Genomic DNA, 18,270 nt, shown 5'->3' on the forward strand with positions numbered 1-18,270 from the left:
GTTCAGACTGAGCACGTTTGGAAATCACTGCCATCACTGTGACAGATTTATTCATGTTTTTAAAGTGTTGAATGAAGTTAATGAAGTTAAATGAAATATTTCGTCTCATTCTGAGAAAGTAGAAAAACCTTCTACAGAACTAAGAGCAAGAAGACTTCAGTGCCAGTTACACGTGATCTTAGAGCAATTGTTTATATTTTCCACCCTGAAGCTCAAACCAAGCCTGCCAGAAGATGTATTTAAATCCAGATCTGAGCACTTTGTCTTCCTTTCCACTTCTCTGCCTCAAAGCTCAGCGCTCTGTGACGGCTGCTTCTGAAATGAAAGAGCAATTTGAGCCCACTTCTCATCTCAGACGCCTTTTTCTTTCTCCACATGTCACCGTCAGTGCTGTTGATCACTCAATTCGGGCCAATTAGGTTTCGGCTTTAAAAACTCTGGGATGTTTCACCTGTGAGATGAAATCAGGAGATTAAGATGTGTTTTCCTGCTCAGGTGTTCCAGTCAGCAGCAGAGTTTCAGCCAAAATACAGCAACTCGTCAACACTTTGAAGAGACCCAAACGGCCGCCCCTCAGAGAGTTCTTTGTCGACGATTTTGAGGAGCTACTGGAAGGTAAAAACTTTACTTTATTCCTAAACATTTAGTATATATATATATACACACACATACATATATATATATATATATATATATATATATATATATAGCAAGATAACAACATCACAGAAGAAAAGTAGCTGGTTCTCACATAATTTAATAATCAGACCAAATGTTTAAACAAGTTCACAATATATATATATATATATATATATGTATGTGTGTATATATATGTGTATATATAAATATGTGTATATATATATATATATATATATATATGTGTATATATATGTGTGTATATATGTATATATATATATATATATGTATATATATATGTATATATATACATATATATATATGTATATATATATGTATATATATATATATACATATATATATATATATATACATATATATATATATGTATATATATATATATACATATATATATATATATATATATATACATATATATATGTATATATATGTGTGTATATATGTATATATATACATGTGTGTGTGTGTGTGTATAATCAATCAAATAAAGATTATTTTTTATATTATAAAACTGCATGAAAAGCCCCTGTGTGTATTGTATGGGACAGTTCATGGTAAATTTCCTAATCACATTGATTTTAATGATTTAATGATTTTAATTATCTTCTTTTCCCGTCTTTGGCACTGAGCTGGTCTTTAAAGTAAATTCACCTTTCTTAAAAAATAAAATATAATAGACATCCATAGTCACTTAAAAACTTAAGGAAACAGCATTTTTTAGGGCTTTTCTTTTTAAAGTGGGGGATAAATATTTCATGTTGGCTTTTTTAAACAGGAAGAAATACTGAAAGCATCCATCTGAGATCTGCTTTCTTTAATATTAAAAATGTCGTCCAAAGCTGCATAACTTCCTCCGGTTATACACATTTATTTCAGTAAGAATTTCTACTTTCCTGAGAATGATATTAGACATAGTAAAGTTGGGGATAAAACTTATTGCATATTAATATTGTCTTAGTCTCAGTCCATTCTGACCTCCTAAACCTATAAATCTGAGCTGCGAGGCTACTGACTCCCACTGAAGACATAAATCTTTAATCACAGCATGTAAAAAATGTAGTCTTTCATCTAAAAGTGAGGGTTGCTTTCAAACATCATGGTTTTAATACTTATTGATCAGTTAACTTCATATAAAATGCAGTACAAAAAAAAACATTCAGTAAATCAGAGTTTGATGGGCAGCCTTCAGAGAGACATTTCTGCGTTTTCATGGTACTTTGCAGGAAGATCAGCCCACCGGTTGCAGGACTTAGACAGTGGTGGGCCCTGATTCTGGCTTCATGTTAGTCCTCGTTGCAGAATGCATTTGGAGCTGATCAGAAACCTCACAGTTTTCTTTACTCACATGTGGTTCTCTTCTAATTATTTCTGACTTCAAGACATTGTTTGTGGATTTGAATGACAGATGATGTCAACAGTGTGGCCAGCCATTGTGTTTCTAATACCTTTCCATCAACACCAGAGCTCCATGGCACAAAAACTATACAAAGCTTGTCCTTTTAAAATGTTTCCAGATGCTAAATGTGAAACAATATGATTGTCTTACTCTGGTTTCTGGTCTCCCCCTGCCCATCTGCAGTCCAGCAGCCAGACCCAAACCAGCCCAAAGCTGAAGGGGCCCAGATGGTCGCCATGAGGGGCGAGCAGCTGGGCGTGGTGACCAACTGGCCCCCATCTCTGGAGGCAGCCCTACAGAGGTGGGGCACCATCTCTCCCAAAGCCCCCTGTCTGACAACCATGGACACTAACGGCAAGCCGCTCTACGTGCTCACTTACGGTGAGTAAAGATTTAATTTTTCTTTTTATTTGAGGCTTTTCACTTTTTCCACTCAAGTTTTCAGTTTTATAATGAACTTTACATAACTTTATCTTTTTTTATATAAAGTCCCAGTTTGTCAGAAGAAAGCCTTGTTGTTGTTTTGTTAATCATGAGCTATAGACGTGAGGGAAAGGAGCCAAATCTTACAGCCAGCCATTCAAGGGCATTAAACTTTATCTGCTACAGCAGAAAACATGCATTTATTACACATTTCCACACATATCTGACAGCTTGCATGACCCTGTACTATCTCTGCAGATAAAATCCAGCATCATAACCCCCAGATTTAACTCCAAATACACGAAAATAAATACTAAAAATATTCTGTATATTGTGAATAAATCGACTGTTGAGTTGCGTCCTGTTTTCTGCACATATGGTGGCTTTCCCGAGCTGATTAACTGAAGCACCAGACGATGTTTAGCACCCGCTGTGTATACATAATTCCCCTAATGGCAGCCAGGCAGAGCGCTAAGCACATTAGCAACGTGTAAAAAGGTGTTTTAAAGTGCAGCTATGCTACAGAGAGAAGCAGCTGGAGAATTTGTTTTAAATTACTTTTTTTTTTGCTTTTGAAGTCATCCTGAGTGACTTCTGTTATTCTCTGCAGGTGTTGTACTTATAAAAAGCTGATTATAAAGCCTCAGCATTCACACGAGAGCAGTTTTTCCACTTCTACTTCATTATTTGTCATTTATTTTTGTTTATAGAGACAAGTTTAACTGAAACTGGGTTTATATTTTCACAGTGTATGGAGTTGATTCAATATTTTATTTTTATTTTATTTTATAATATATATTTTATATATAAAAACAAAACATGATGTATCTTTCTTTTTTTAAAAAATGTATAAATTTATTAAAAAGAAATATTTAAAATTTTATTAACATAATATAAATTTTATCTTTTATATAATACAATATAAAATATATTATATGATGGCCGTGACATCAAGGAAGATGGCATAACCTGTATATTTAGTATATTCAGGTATCAGCTGACCTCATTCTTTGGACACATGATGTTCCCAAACCCTGACATGAACCCAGACGTGAACAACTGCAGCAACCGCAGATCGTAGACTTCCCCACAGGCTCATACAGTAGGCACAAGGCAGGATGGCTGCTTCACCTCATCTGCTTCTCTTCTTATGCTCCCATCACTCTGGAACAGAGTAAATCTGGACTCATCAGACCACATGAGCTTCTTCCAGCTCCAGAGTCCAAACTTTATGCTCTCCTAACAAACTGAAGCCTTTTTCTTCAGTTATTCTCACTGATTAGTTGTTTTCTTATGGCGACACAGCTGTTCAGTCCCAATCGCCTGAGTTTCCTTCGCATTGTTCATGTGGAAATGTTAAATAAAGTTGTGAGTTTATTCAGTTTTTCTTCCATTTTCACCAAACCTTTAAGAGACCACTGATCACCATCATTCAGGTTGAGTCTTAGACACATCTAAAACTTTTATACCCCTGTAATTCTTTATAAATAATTGATTACTTCAAATAATCTGGTATTTAAATGGTCATGAAAATGATTGAAAAAATATTGGTGTGTGATCATTTTAAAGCAGGTTTGATGTGTGTGTGTGTGCTCGTGTGCATTTTTGTGTGCAAAGGTCACCAGAGGATGCAAAATGCATGAACAATGTGTAAAAGACATGCAAAAGAAAGGGAGTGGATTTAAAGAAAATAAAAAAAATTTAATAATTTAGAACATTTTGTAAAAAATCAGGTTACTAGTGTGATAAATTTGCAACTCCTTCATCCTTTATTTTTTATTTATATAATTGGTTTTATCAATTGATTTATTTTCATAAACTGACTTTTATTTTTGTATTTTTTTAAATTCTTGTCTGCAGCTTTCAGATAAGTGAAGTAAAAACTGTCATGTTTCCATTAAAAATATCTTGAAGGAGAAAGTTAATGTTTGAAAACAGGAACGCTCAAGAAAAGTCTGATATGCCAGATGAGCAGCTCAGAGGATGAACATGAGCAGCAGCAACTTTATCACAAAAGCATCATCTTCCTTCAAACAGGTGTGTGTGCGTGCGTGTGTGTGTGTGTGACTGAACAAATTGATATGTGAGGAGTGATTTCGCTGTTGATGATGAGACGATACGAGCGCTCACCAGACTGTGAAATGTCTCCAGCCAGCACTCAGGCGTCGGCCACCAGAGACAAAAACATGGTGAGATTCTGCGTGTAAAGTGTGTGTGTGTGTGTGATGTGCAGTGCTGAATCTGAATCTCAACCTTTCTCTCTTTTCATCTCTGTTTTCTCTTTATCTCTCATTCCGTTCATGTTTTCGCTTTGATGTCGACCCACAAAGACGAACTTGTTGTGTTTCTTCCTGTCGCCCCTGGAGAACGGAGGGAATTCACAATACTGGATTCTCCCGCTGTCCTTAAACTCAACCCTCTCCATGCTGCACTGCAGATAACCCCTCATAACTGGCCGGAGAGAAACATATTCCTAGTCATAGAAGAAAGTTTCTCTTTCTTTTCTTCCTTTGTTTGCGTGCCGATCTGCTTGAGTTTGGGGTGTTTTTATAATCTATGAACCTCCGTAGAGACCAGGAAATGCATCTGTCTGACAACATCGTGCCACCACCTCCATCAGTTCTCTCTCCATCGTTACTGAAGATGTTGGCAGCTCATTCCAACTCATTGCTCATGAAATGGCATCGTCTTCAGTTGCATTAAAGGATCGACATTTAATGCCCTTTTTTTACTCTGAGCCATCTTAGTTAACAAATCCAAACACTGTGGCAAGGTTATCTAAGGATTTAGTGTTATAATCATGTCACAGCTTCATTGTCTTAAAGTCTTGTCTGACTTTAAACTCAGACATTGATGAAGTGTTGCTTTGCTCGTGGGCAGGAGCAGATGCTGTTATTACTCATCTCTGTGGCAGCAGGTTTGAATGATTCAGGAAGAAGTCAACAACATATGGCTGCACGAAACATGAAAATCAGCTATCCTACCCTACCACATGCACCAATAATAGCATCAGTTTTAAAGGAGAGGTGGAAAAGCAATAAAACAAGAAGGAAAATTAGAGGAATTATTCACAGGAGGCTTTGCATTGAGCCGGATTTACTCTGTGAAAGTCAGTGTTTTGTTTAAAGTGGACATATTACAGACAAATCTTTTTAATTTTCTTTTATTTATCAGGTAGGGTGGCTGTACAAAAAATTACCCTCACGAGATAATAAAGATTCCATGAACCTTGAACCTCTTGCATCCTACCTGTACGTAGTGTTTTAAGGTCAGAAAGCTTCTTTGAAACAAAAAAATAATTTTGTAAGGCTGTCTATTTTTAGTAATTTCCTTACAAATTGCATAATTATACTTAAATAAGGATATCTCTGCAACCACAAGGTCTTCTTGGAGTCATAGTAAATGAAGATGGCACATGGCACAAATAAAAAACACATTTAGGATGAATGTGAATCTCTTGGGAATGATGCAGCTCTAAACCTCAATCCAGTCATAGAACAATGTGTGAATATTTACTCTGCAAAGGCCAACTGTGATAAAGTGAAGCAGAACTAAATTAGAGGTTTTAGAACAGACAGTTTACGTGAGGTTGACAAAATAACCATCATTAGCAGAGGTTTAAGTCCCCCAACTGGGGCTCCTCAGGTTGTAGAAGATTAAAATAAATTTATTATCAATATACTGACTCATAAAATCCAATTCATACTAATTAAATAAAAAAAAATAAACACATCTCTGAATGGATTTGGAAGTCAGTGGTTACTATCAGTAAGATCCATCTTTTTTTTTTTCTATCTTTTATCTTTCTCCATATCTTCCCTTCCCCACCGGATTTGACCAATTTTAACCAAACAAAACCAAACAAACAAACAAAATAAAACCATAAATAATAAAATCTGAGCTTCTGTGGAGTTTTAATTCTGTGCCACTGGCTGGATAATGTTTTTTATGGCCTGTTTGAAGTGGACATGTACATCCTCACATTAAACTGCTAAAAAAAATGTCTAGAAAGTTTCAGGTCTGCAGTTCAGGTTAGCAGTCCAGTTCCAGTTCCAGGTTCTGCACTGATCGCCATCATTCTTCCATCAATGCTGCTTTCTTTGAGTGCGAGGATGTGGACGGATTTTGTTTTTGGATCAGTAGCAGCAAAACTTTAATAAAACTGTTCATGATAACATGGATCACTCCTCAGAAGTTTATATTGTTTTCTCAAAGTTGATTCTAGAATGTTTAAAAACCATTTTTAGACCAGCAGCTTCTGTTGGAGCTGCATCTGGAATTTACTCTCATTTCTAATTAAATGGCATTAAATTCAGTATGAAGCGCACTAAGCGTGGAAACACCTGCACACGTTCTCTCAGGACGTCCTGCTGTCTTTCTCTGAGCCTCATCATGCTTCTGGTTCTGCTTCTTGTCTTCAAACTCTGGTTTAAAGGGCTTCTTCCATCTTCCATCTTCTGTTCTCATAGTCTTGCAACTGCTAGGAGATTCCCTCTCAACATGATTTGGACCAAAATAGATGCACAGATTTTCTTTTGATTTAGTTCCTCTGTTTTGATCCCAAACCATTAGCTCTGACTGACACTAAAATAAGAAGACAAAAAGCCTTATTTTGCATGAAAAACAATGAGGAATTCACACTGGATTGCTCATGCATAATATCTACGTCTGCCAGTCTGAATTAGATTTATTTTTTTGTGTGTGAAATGGAGGAAATTGATTCTTTTGTTTAGAGTTACAGCTTAATTTAGCAGATCTGAGTCAGGCTGGCAGGCAAGTTGAAACCACTCAGAAAGATCTGACAATATTTATTGACTTAATGTGTTTAGGGAGCTTGATAAAGAGATTTTGACAGGTGGAGATATTTTCTCATCCACAGGAAGTGGAGGGCTGGTTTGTTTTGCCTGAAGTTGCGTGTGCACGAAGGCTCCAAACGTCTGTGAAATCATTGACTGCTGTGGCTTCTGTGACGTCCTCTGATGTGCTGTGGGTTTTGTCTCTTGACTGTAAAGTTCAGCTGTAACTGGATCTGATTATCCCAGTTAGTTTCATGTCATGAAATCTGTGTGATTATCCTGAAACGCCCGCGAGGTGAAACACGAAGCTGTTTATAAACATCAAGTATCTTCTCAGTTCTGTTCTTTCTTGCATATGATTCATGACGTCATCCACGGTTTCTACATGAAAATAAACTGCACAACTTTCAACAATCCCCTTTTTCATAGATAACCATCTTGGATTCCTTTTGCACCATTTCTAAACAGAACCCTCTTCAGCCAGCCTGTTGAGAGTGTTTGATGACCGTTTTTTGTGTTTACAGGTAAACTGTGGTCCAGAAGTATGAAAGTGGCCTACAACCTGCTGCACAAACTGGGAACCAAGCAAGAACCGCTTATCAGGCCTGGAGACCGGGTGAGTGGGAAGAAATCAGATCACATTGATGATGCTGATTCACTATGACGAAGGGACATGAAACCACTAAGAGTTCAGGTTTGGTGTGTGTCCGTCTGTGTTGTTTGGGAGTTTTAGTAACAATGGCTGAGAAATTTCTACATCCTTTATGTGATGGAAGTAGCGTGTGTTGCCAAAGTTCTGAAAAGAAATAGAGTTGAAAAACTCAAAAACAGTTTGTCTGGAAATTTTGACCTGCTTCTAAAAGAAAATTGATAAACCTTGTTTTGACTAATTTAGTGTTTGAGCTCTTTTCTCTTCAAGAATGAAAATAAACATAGTAACCAATTAAAACAGCTGCTAAGGATAAATGTCAGCAAATCAATGGAAATTTGGTTGCGCAGAACAGAAATACAAACATGTAGCTTCAGGTGATATTTATTAGCATTTTTAGCCTGAACATCACCTGTTTTCCTGCTTTGTGCAATGGTAAGCTGCAGCTTCAGTTGGCCGTTGCATAATGTGGAAGCAGCAAAACAAACCATGACAGGAGCCACCTCTGAACACACGACACGTCCAACCTTCAAGCAGGTGGGCTACAGCAGCAGAAGACCACACCTGCTGCCTCCTGTTAGCTAAGAACAGGAAACTAGACGATGGAAGAGGACTACTCAGTTTGGTCCTATGAAGGCCGCAATCCAGCAGGTTTTCAACATATTCCTGCTTCAGCATACTTGACTCAAATTTAATGGATATAACAGCCGGTCAAGTTCTGCACAATGACTCATTAAATTGAGTCAGGTGTGTTGGAGCAGGGATACATGGAAAACCTGCTGGATTGCAGCCCTTGTAGGACCAAATTGAGTAGCCCGGCAATAGAAGATGAAAAGATGACGTCTGATCTGATGAGTCTCCATTTCTTCTCCACATTCAGATGGTATGCATGGATCCATCCTGCCTTGTATCAGTGGTTCAGGCTGGTGGTGCTAGTAGCCTTTTCCATTGTAATGAGAATTATATACTGTAAAAAAACACCGCAAAACATTTTATTTTCTGCTGTCTTGATCATAGTCATGCGTCAATCTTTCTCCACAGAACTTAACAGAAACATGTTTCTGGTTTTATGGATTGTGATGGCGTTGGTTATCTTCATACTGCTTGTTTTATTTATTTTTAGTCATAGACTATATCTCTAGCAAACGGGCCTACAAAGTGACATCTGACTGGAGTCTCCTCTGGCTTTTTCTGTGAGGATGCAGAGAATGTCCATCTTAGTTTCAGATATTCTTTCTACTTCAAAGCACGTTTGCAGCAAATTGCTCCTGTTGCTGCAGCAGATGAAAAGTTTAGCATCGTCTGTAAATATTTGTTTGGTCCATGTCAAAAACAGAGTAACCAAAACCAAAGTATCTCCAGACAACAGATACAGCTAGTTTTTGGGGGGTCATCAGGTTCAACCTCAGCGTCTGCTACAGCTTTGCTTTCTGAACTTTCTCCGTCCGTTTTCATCACCGAACATCTCCGCTAACAGACCTGCTGGATGCATGTTTAGTGGTGCAGCAGTGAAAAAGGTCCCCCTCCTGCTCCACGTTGTGAACAATGCTTGGTCTTTTTATAATGCCTGGATTTTTGAGCTCTGGCCAAAACTCCTTTGCAACCCTCCACATGGCCATTACTCAATACTTAAAAAAACAACACATGCACGGTCTTTCCTTTATTCATTTATTTATTGATTTATTTTCCCCTCTGTCATTATATTTATCACATCACACTCTGGGCCCCTGCATCCCTCCACACACATGAAAATATGATCACAGTGAAATGGAAAAAGGGTTCAGTAACATGTCCACATGTTTCTGCTGCCATGTGACATCTCCGTCCCCCTTCTCCTCCTTCCTCTTTTATCTTTATTTTAAACTACATTTCCGGCTCAGCTGGAAACTAAGTCGAGCTGGCACAGTGTCAGTATGTGGAGAATTTCAGCCACAAGGATGTGTGTTTTAATTATGACTTCTTATTTGCCATTCCTGCACAGTGTGAATTACAGAGTGGGCCTTTTTCAGCGCTTTGCTGGAGCTTTAACAGGCTGTACACAGAGACATCCTTGTTGTCTCTTGTTTTATTTCATGCTAAATGTTGACAGCTTTGGGTTTTAATGAGGAAATGTTTCGAAGGCCGAGGAGATTTAATTACACTGAGGTGATGAAGGGCTGGTTGGGGTTTTGTTATTTAATCTGAAAGAACAAACTTTATGCAGTTTCAGGAAATGAGGCTGATGAGGAGTCAGATCTAGTCTGTGGATGTGATTTGACTGGAAGAAATGCTCCATTTGCAGGTGATTTAATGTGTTTTATGTTATTAATTTAATCGTTAACACAGCAGAAACCCGGCCACTGTTTTCCAGTTATTTGTTTTGTACTACAGTATGTCTTGTTCTTGCTATTTATTTGTTCCATGTTTTTGTAGAGCACCAACAAAAAAGGTGGACCTTTAGTATCTTTTGTTCTCCCTTTTGGCTCTGTGCAGATCCCCGTTTTCATTGATATGATGCTTGTTTTATGAGAGTTGATACTTCCAGGTAGGATTCTCTATGTCTGCACCACTGAAAATTACACCTTAACTGTTGTTTCCTTAAATTTCCTTTCAGAAATATAGAGGTGAGATGATCATGACAAGTTCTCAGTGATGCCCAGAAACTCAAAATGATTCACCTGCTCCACATCTGCTAATCCAGACATCAGCAGTCCCAGGTTTTCTGTGCTCATTAGATTTTTGCTCATGTTTGTGTTTTCAGGCTTCTAAGATGTTGTGTTTTCTGAGATTCTGAGGTTGTGAACAGGAATTTGGAAGAATGTCTGAATTGACCAGTTGGTAAACCAGCAGGATTTGCTGATTGTGCTGTTTTACTAAGACACACACAGACCACCGTTCTGTATGTTAGGATGCTGGGCAGGACAGGGTAAAAAAAAACAACAAAAAAATTAGTTCCTGGTGAAATTAGCTCGACTCCTGTGTTGTTGTCAAATTCTTGCTTAGCAACCACAGTCCCAGGCCTCATTTATGAAGCTTGCGTAGGAACAAAAGCCGGCGTACGGCAAATATAGTCAACTTTTGGGATTTATGAAAACCAAACTTGACTGCAGAATGTTCCTACCTTCACGGCAACTCTGACCCAGGTGTACGCACAAAATCTAGAAAAATGGGAAACAGCGACACCAACAGTACAGAATAAAATCAAGGAAATGATGTGAAATGTGAGACATTTGTGAACAATCCACTATTACCTTTCACACCACATGTTATATATGTATAGAGGCACATTCCATATTAATTCTCCTAAGAGTGCACGCTCAGGGGCATAAACAGGATTTTCAGAAAAAGGGGAGATGATATTAATAAAAACCTCAACCACTAAAATATGTTTGTCATTGTAAAACAAATTTTACATGTTATAAAATACATTCACCTAAATAAGGTGGACAGTCTGCTGTGGACGTGGATTTCCTTTTGTTTATTTATTCTTACAAAATGCCTTTTTTAATTGTCCCATTTTCTGTCCAGGCAGTCTTTATTTCCTGAATCTAATAGTGGTTAACTGCATTGATTGTGTCCTTTTTCTTCCCTCTTTTTCCCTCCTGAGCCATGATGGAAATGATGTGATGGATATTATAGACGTCCACCTGACCATTTATAGCCACCATGTGGGCGTGGGAAGGCGTTCCCTCACGTGCGCCCGCTTTAGAGTTGATTCTGATTTCTAAACGGAAAAAGGCGTGGGACGTGCGTGAGGCCCCTGATGAGTAAAACGAGAAAGCAGCTACGCCTTTATAACCCTCGTGAGCTTCAATCTAGCCACAACATATCAGAAGCAGATAGAATTCACTTTGGGTGCAGACAGCACCTCCCTATGGCTCTCATTTCTTGAAATCGCTGCTGTTGGGCGCAAACCTCTGATCTCCAAAACTGTAATTTTTCAAAAAATGAAAAAAACTGTATGGTTTTCTAATAACTGGACATAATGTCATCAAACTTGGAATTGTGTTTTACATCATATATCTTTGGTTAAATATTTGTAAAACAACAGACAGACATAAAGGGTGACCAATAGTACTGATTTACGAAGGAAAACAAAAATCACAAATTTTGGACTTAGGAGGTTTTTGCCCGACAGCAACGAAATGTCCTTTTCCCACCATCTCTAATTGATCCAACCTTTCAGCTTTGGACCAGAAAAGGTGTCGGAGGGCTTAGGGATTTCTTCACAGAAGGCAAATTAATTTCTTTTTAGCTATTAAGGACAAAACTCAACATTAAACAATCACATTTTATTAGACACCTGCAGGTTCATAGCTTAGTCAAAAAAAACACTTTTCCTCTCCAGACTCCACAGATTGTGTAGTTAAAAGAATGATTAAAGATGAATCACTTCAATGGTGGGTGGTGTCCACTATTTATGATCTGTTAAAAAAGGGCAGCAGCCCCCTCTCTGGACCTTTCCAAACAGCAGTGGGAGACAGAACTAGATTTGGGTCTCTGTCCAGCAGAATGGAAAAGGTCAGATGGATGGATACATACTTTATCTATATGTAACAGACATCGGCTGCTGTATTTTAAGGTGCTTCATAGACTCAATTTCACCAAATAGCAAGCTCGCCAAACTGTTTCGGGAGCTAATGATCCAGGCATCAGTCAAATGTCCTTGTTCTGCCCAATGCTGAAGGGCTTTTGGGAGGGGATTTTCAGCACCATTGCAACAGTGTGGGATAGAAGAATGTTACCAAACTTAGGTGGTGTGCTTTTTTTGGGTGGTGCCACAGGACTGTAAAATCCACTGTTGTGGCCTTCACCACATTCTGTATCTTACATGGCCACTCATTTTGCAAAAGAGAAAGACTGCAGCGGCCTTTCATAGGCGTTGGATGATGGACTTGATGGTGTATCTAAAGGTGGAATGACTTTGATAAACAACTCAATGCAAAGTAACGGCTTAAACTGACCATGTGTGTTATATTTGCACTAATATCCCTGTTTTTTCATTAGGAGTTTGGCAACTGTGTACAATACCACAGATCTTTCACATGTTTCTAGTTGTTTTTGTTCTATGTAGATATGTTAAAAATCTATTTGAAAACATTGACTATAACATGTCTAAAGCTAAAACTGCTAGAAAGTTATTTACAAACCATTAACAGAGCGACCACCGTCTCACAATCTGCCATGCCTTGACTCAGCTCATGTCTTTTTTGTAAAATCCATTTGTTGCTCTCCTTTTTAAAGAGTTAATGAGAAACTCTGAACTAATTTTTAAACAACTAGAAAAGCCAAAGCAAGACACACACAAGGTCTTTCCAGCCGATCAAGAACACATTCACCATTTACAAAGAGCTAGGCTCACTCAAACTCAGATTTACGCAGAGCTAATGAGGATAATGTGACACAACTGAACACAGATGACCCACCCACCTTCAGGCTGGGCTTCTGCAGAACTATCAGTATGTCTGCTGACACACCTATATCAATGCCCCATTTAAAATCTTAAAAATATTCCTTTCTGCTGTATTCATCCTGCACCGCTCCATGCACACAGATGCCTCCACTTTCTGCTCTCATCTGCAGAGGAAACCAAACCACCTTAAGTAAAACCTGCACGAGTCAATATTAGACCAGTTAAAGCATCATTACACTGCTTTCATTCATTCAGGTGCACTTATCTTATAGTGCCATGCTACCCACATGCACACACATCCACTCCAGTGATGTATGTGGAAGCTGTTAAGCAGCACTTAAGCAGGGTTCACTGTTAACATCACAACATGCAACTGCTGCTGAACCAGATACAAATGGCAGATCAGGAGATAACAGCCTCTCTGTGATGTACTACCATGTTGGTCATGTTGTGTTCATGTCCTGTGGGCCAGATAGAACTTCTTCTCAGTAAATACATTTGAGATCAGCTTTTGTGGTGTAGATAGGATCATCATTTAGAAAAACAGGCAACAAAATATGAAATGAGGCCTTTTAGAGAGCTTTATAAATAAAATAGCAACTTTGTTATGAAATAGGACTAACTAAACCACAATACAACAAATGGACATAAGGAACTTTAGAAAATTTATTTGATAAATGCTTTAGAGGAAAAACTAATAAAATGTCTATTTTTCATGATGTTGATGAGCCAAACTATAAGCTGCTGCTACTGTTTGATGGATGTCCAACAGTATGCTGCTCTGTTTCATAGAAATTGTAAATTACACTTGTTATTCTTGCTTGTTAACTAATGAAGGCAGACAAATTAAACGTATCCGTGTGAAACAGCACTTGCTAAGAAAATGGCCTCTCAGAAAAATGCTGGCCTCCTCACTGCTGTGAGTGCAGTTAGTTGCTCTCTAGGTTGTTAAATCCAGTTTTAACGTCAGTGGGTGAATGCAAAGCGTTGATCTGCTCCTGAGAAGATGCAGAGTTGAGAAGCATCTCATCAAACTCTATTCAAGATGATTAATTACAGATTTACCTTATGCAACATTAGCTTCATGCTTAAGTGATAATGATGATTACATGTGGAGATATTAGATCTATGCTAAATGCTATGCTTTATTCTCTGCATAGGGTAAATTTGTTACGTCAGCTGCCTTTACAAAATCAAGAACTAGACAACACAAACTATAAACCACTGTAATCTGTAATACAACCAGTCAGAATGTATACATATTTCACAATGCTCATTTTGGAGGAGAGAAAATTAAAGAAATAAAAAAGAAAATAAAAAGCATCATGGTATTGGACAACCCACACAACTTCAAGAGAGATGCTGCCCAATCCATGCAGCCATAACAAGACATTAATGTATTTTCTGCAGAAAATGTTGTAGCTAACATGTTAGAGTAGCTACAGAAACAAAAAGACTGAAGTCATGGATCGTGTGGAGCCATTAGCCTGTTAATGTAAGAACAGTGTAAAAAGCTTCAAATGTGTAAAAAGACATGAAAGCAGCATGTTTTAAGAAAACTCCCTTATCAGAGTTTAAAACACCAAACCTTATGTTTCCACCAAATTCTGAGCTTACCATCTGGATGTGGAGCTGAATAGAGACTCATCAGACCAGCACTGTTCTCCATCTTCTATTGTCCAGTGTTTGTGAGTCTGTGTGAATTGTAGCCTCAGTTTCCTGTTCTTAGCTGACATGAGGCACCCGGTGTGGTCTTATGTTGCTGTAGCCCATCTGCTGCAAAGCTGGATGTGTTATGCAGACCTTGGTTGGAACCAGTGCTTATTTGACTTCCCATTGCTTTTCCATCAGCCCCAACCAGTCTGCCTATTTTGAACCAGTCTGATCTTCACACTGTCTACATGTCTTAATGTCATTTAATTTAGATTAGTTTTTTTCTAATCTAAATCTTGACATATTTTGCCATTAAGTGTCTGTCTTGTGTTTTATTTAGATGTTCCAAGAAATAAGCAGAGAAAATGAGAGTAAATTTGAGAATAACAAACTCTAAGTGTCTAAAAGCAGAAGAAAGGAAGCAGAGGGAGTGTTTAGGAGATGGAGGAACATTGACCAGATTTTCTGATAAGACCCACACACCTGCTCATCCAACCTTCTGTTTCTCTGGCGGCTCTTTCTATCAGTCATCCTCGCTCAGCATCGCAGATGTAAAACTGGCTCAGAGCACATTTTCTTTCCCTTTTACCACTTTTTTCTGACCTTTCTGCTGCTTTGACTGCTCATTCTGCACCAAAATGTTTCTGAATGTTGTCTCCAGATCAGAGACATATATTGTCTATGTCCCATTATTGTTCTCTGTAACTATAGTAATGCCACCTTTTGTCATTCCACAGTAACAGTTGTGTGCCTCCTCCTGCCTGCAGGTGGCGCTGGTGTTCCCTAACAACGATCCCGCTGCCTTCATGACGGCGTTTTACGGCTGCCTGCTGGCGGAGGTCGTCCCTGTGCCAATAGAGGTTCCACTGACCAGGAAGGTAAGTGCTCATGGTACATTTAAGAGAGAAAGTACAGCTTTTTGTGCTTATATGTCATTAAAACATCTGTTTATTTTTAAATGTGTTTTCTCTAATTAAATGTCTGGATAATGACTTATATGGGCACTAGTAACAGTAATTATTTTCATAGTATATTGGGAGGTGTTTGTTGTCCTTTTTCTTCATGAAAATGAACAAAATGTTATGAAAATTTCTCTTCAGTATGAAGAGAAAAAATTCCCATCTTGACCTTGTTAAGTAGAATTTGTGTAAAATTGATCTTGTTTTATTTCATGCAAATGCAGATTTATTTTCTATCAAACACCCACCTCTTCAACAGTAAATGATATTAATATGCAGCCACTTTACACACATACCAACTGTTTCATTAAACATCCACAACCTCCGTCTGGAAGAATGATTAAGGAGTAGTTAGTTTAGATTTAAAGGAAACGCCATGACTGCATGTCTTTGCTGTGGTTAAACAAGCAGATGCAGTGAGTTTGTTTCCAGTGTAAATCCATTTAAAAGTGGGATTCAGTTCAGACTAAAACCTGAAATGTGAATATGTCAAATTTCACCTTGCATCATGACGTGTAATGATTCGTGCCGCAAAGTTTTGGAGGAGCTGCAGTTTCTGGAGGGATTTATTGGGGAGACCAAAGAGAAGAAAGTTGCAGTAGTCAATCCGGGAGGTAACAGGACTGTGGACGAGGATGGCAGTGGTGTGGGGGGTGAGAGAGGAACGGAGACGAGAAATGTTTCTCAAGTGAAAATATGCAGACCGGGTGATACTGTTAATGTGGGAGTGAAAAGAAAGAGTGCTGTCGAGGACGACACCCAGACTCTTTACCTGAGGGAGGGAAGGACAGTTGAATTGTTTGTGGAAGTGGGAAAACTGTTAGAGAGAGTGTGGGGCGTGCCTACCAGGAGGACTTCTGTTTTAGAACTGTTGAGTTTGAGGAAGTTGGGTGAAAACCAAGAATGAATTTCTTGTAGACAGGTGGTAATGGAGGTTGGTGGAAGTGAAGAGGATGGTTTGGTAGAGAGGTAGAGCTGGGTGTCATCCGCGTAGCAATGAAAATTAATATTGTGTCTGCGAAAGATTTAACCTAGTGGAAGAATATAGATAATGAAAAGGAGGGGCCCCAGGACTGAACCCTGGGGCACACCAGCAGAGACAGGGAAAGAGTTAGATACATACTGATGTTAAAATAGCAGCTTATTAGTTTAAAGTGTTTGTAATCTAAAGTTACTGAACTTAATTCTTTGAGCAGTTCCCATTGAAATAGGTTGCCCAATCAGAAAGCACTCAGCGTGTGTGGAAGATTTGCATTTGGCGTAAAAGTCCAGCTTTTAGACAAATATCACAGCTTAAAGGACCGTTTAGGAATTTGCTTTTCTTTAGTAATGCAGCAACTTATTTTTATAAGAGAATACAGGGTCATTTATTCTGATTTCTTGTGTCTGATTAAATGTGTAATATTTTTCCCAGAAGACCTGCGGTGGCAGATTAATCAGCTGATGAGTAAATGGCTGAAAAACAGTGTTCCATAGTTTGACTGTTACCATTACAAACTCATTACCTCGTATTTCCCTCTTGTTAAACATCATTAGGAAGTTGAAAAGAGGACACGCTGCAGAGTCCTGCCCATAGAACCTTGTGTGGGGAGATAATTCCACCTTGGGGGGAGTCGAATAAAAAATATGAGTCATCAGGAGTGGCATTGTGGTGCAACTCAGAGGACACTGAGCTTTGCTGAGCTGTAATCAGAGCCAAATGTCTCTGGAGAGGCATGTCTGCTGCTGCTGTTGTGGAGCTGATTGAGTCAGTTTGCACTGAAATGTCCTCTAAGAGAAATCAGAAGGGCTGATGTGAGTCAGGCAGTAAGTTGTAAAATTTTGACCAGTGAACCCATATTTAACATTTTTCTTTGTAAATAATTGATGCCAAATGCTTGTGTATTTTATTTATTCGTAAATGCTTTTATACATTTGTTTATGAACAGTCTTCTAATCTGATGGCCTTGAACAGGCAAACTTTAGTGATTTGAAATTAAAGTTTACAAATTGAAAACTGATACTTGATGTAAAAACTGCAACTAGAAGCACTCAGACCGCCACCAAGCCATTATAATTTTTTTATTTTTGCCAGTGATTCTGGGCATTAGTTTTAGTTAAAAACTAAAGGCAAAATGATGCCTACCTCCCCATGGTCAGGCACAAACCTACGTCACAACCTGGTGGTCATGAGACCATGAAAAGCTTCGTGGTGAAACAGACCTGCATCATACCAGCACCCGTGTTTGAAATGTGCAACTTGTTCTCATAGTTTTAAGTTGATTGGTTTTTGATAGGAAATTATCTATAATGTCATTCCGTTATATTCGATCCCCTCAGTGTCAAGGCTAGAAAAAGATACGAGG

The 18,270-nt window shown here is 38.4% G+C and overlaps 1 protein-coding gene across 7 annotated transcripts in view; it reads left to right on the forward strand.

Annotated features, from left to right (window-relative positions):
* LOC121643997 (disco-interacting protein 2 homolog C) overlaps nt 1-18,270 on the forward strand; it is a 237,961-nt gene that overhangs the window by 160,284 nt on the left and 59,407 nt on the right. For all 7 annotated transcript variants that reach the window (XM_041991679.1, XM_041991674.1, XM_041991676.1 and 4 more), the window contains exons 7-10: nt 496-615; nt 2,237-2,434; nt 7,797-7,888; nt 15,734-15,844. In XM_041991679.1, coding sequence (XP_041847613.1) covers nt 496-615; nt 2,237-2,434; nt 7,797-7,888; nt 15,734-15,844 — 521 coding nt within the window. The remainder of the gene's footprint in view (nt 1-495; nt 616-2,236; nt 2,435-7,796; nt 7,889-15,733; nt 15,845-18,270) is intronic.

This window comes from Melanotaenia boesemani, chromosome 8, assembly GCF_017639745.1.
Source record: "Melanotaenia boesemani isolate fMelBoe1 chromosome 8, fMelBoe1.pri, whole genome shotgun sequence".
NCBI lineage: Eukaryota > Metazoa > Chordata > Actinopteri > Atheriniformes > Melanotaeniidae > Melanotaenia > Melanotaenia boesemani.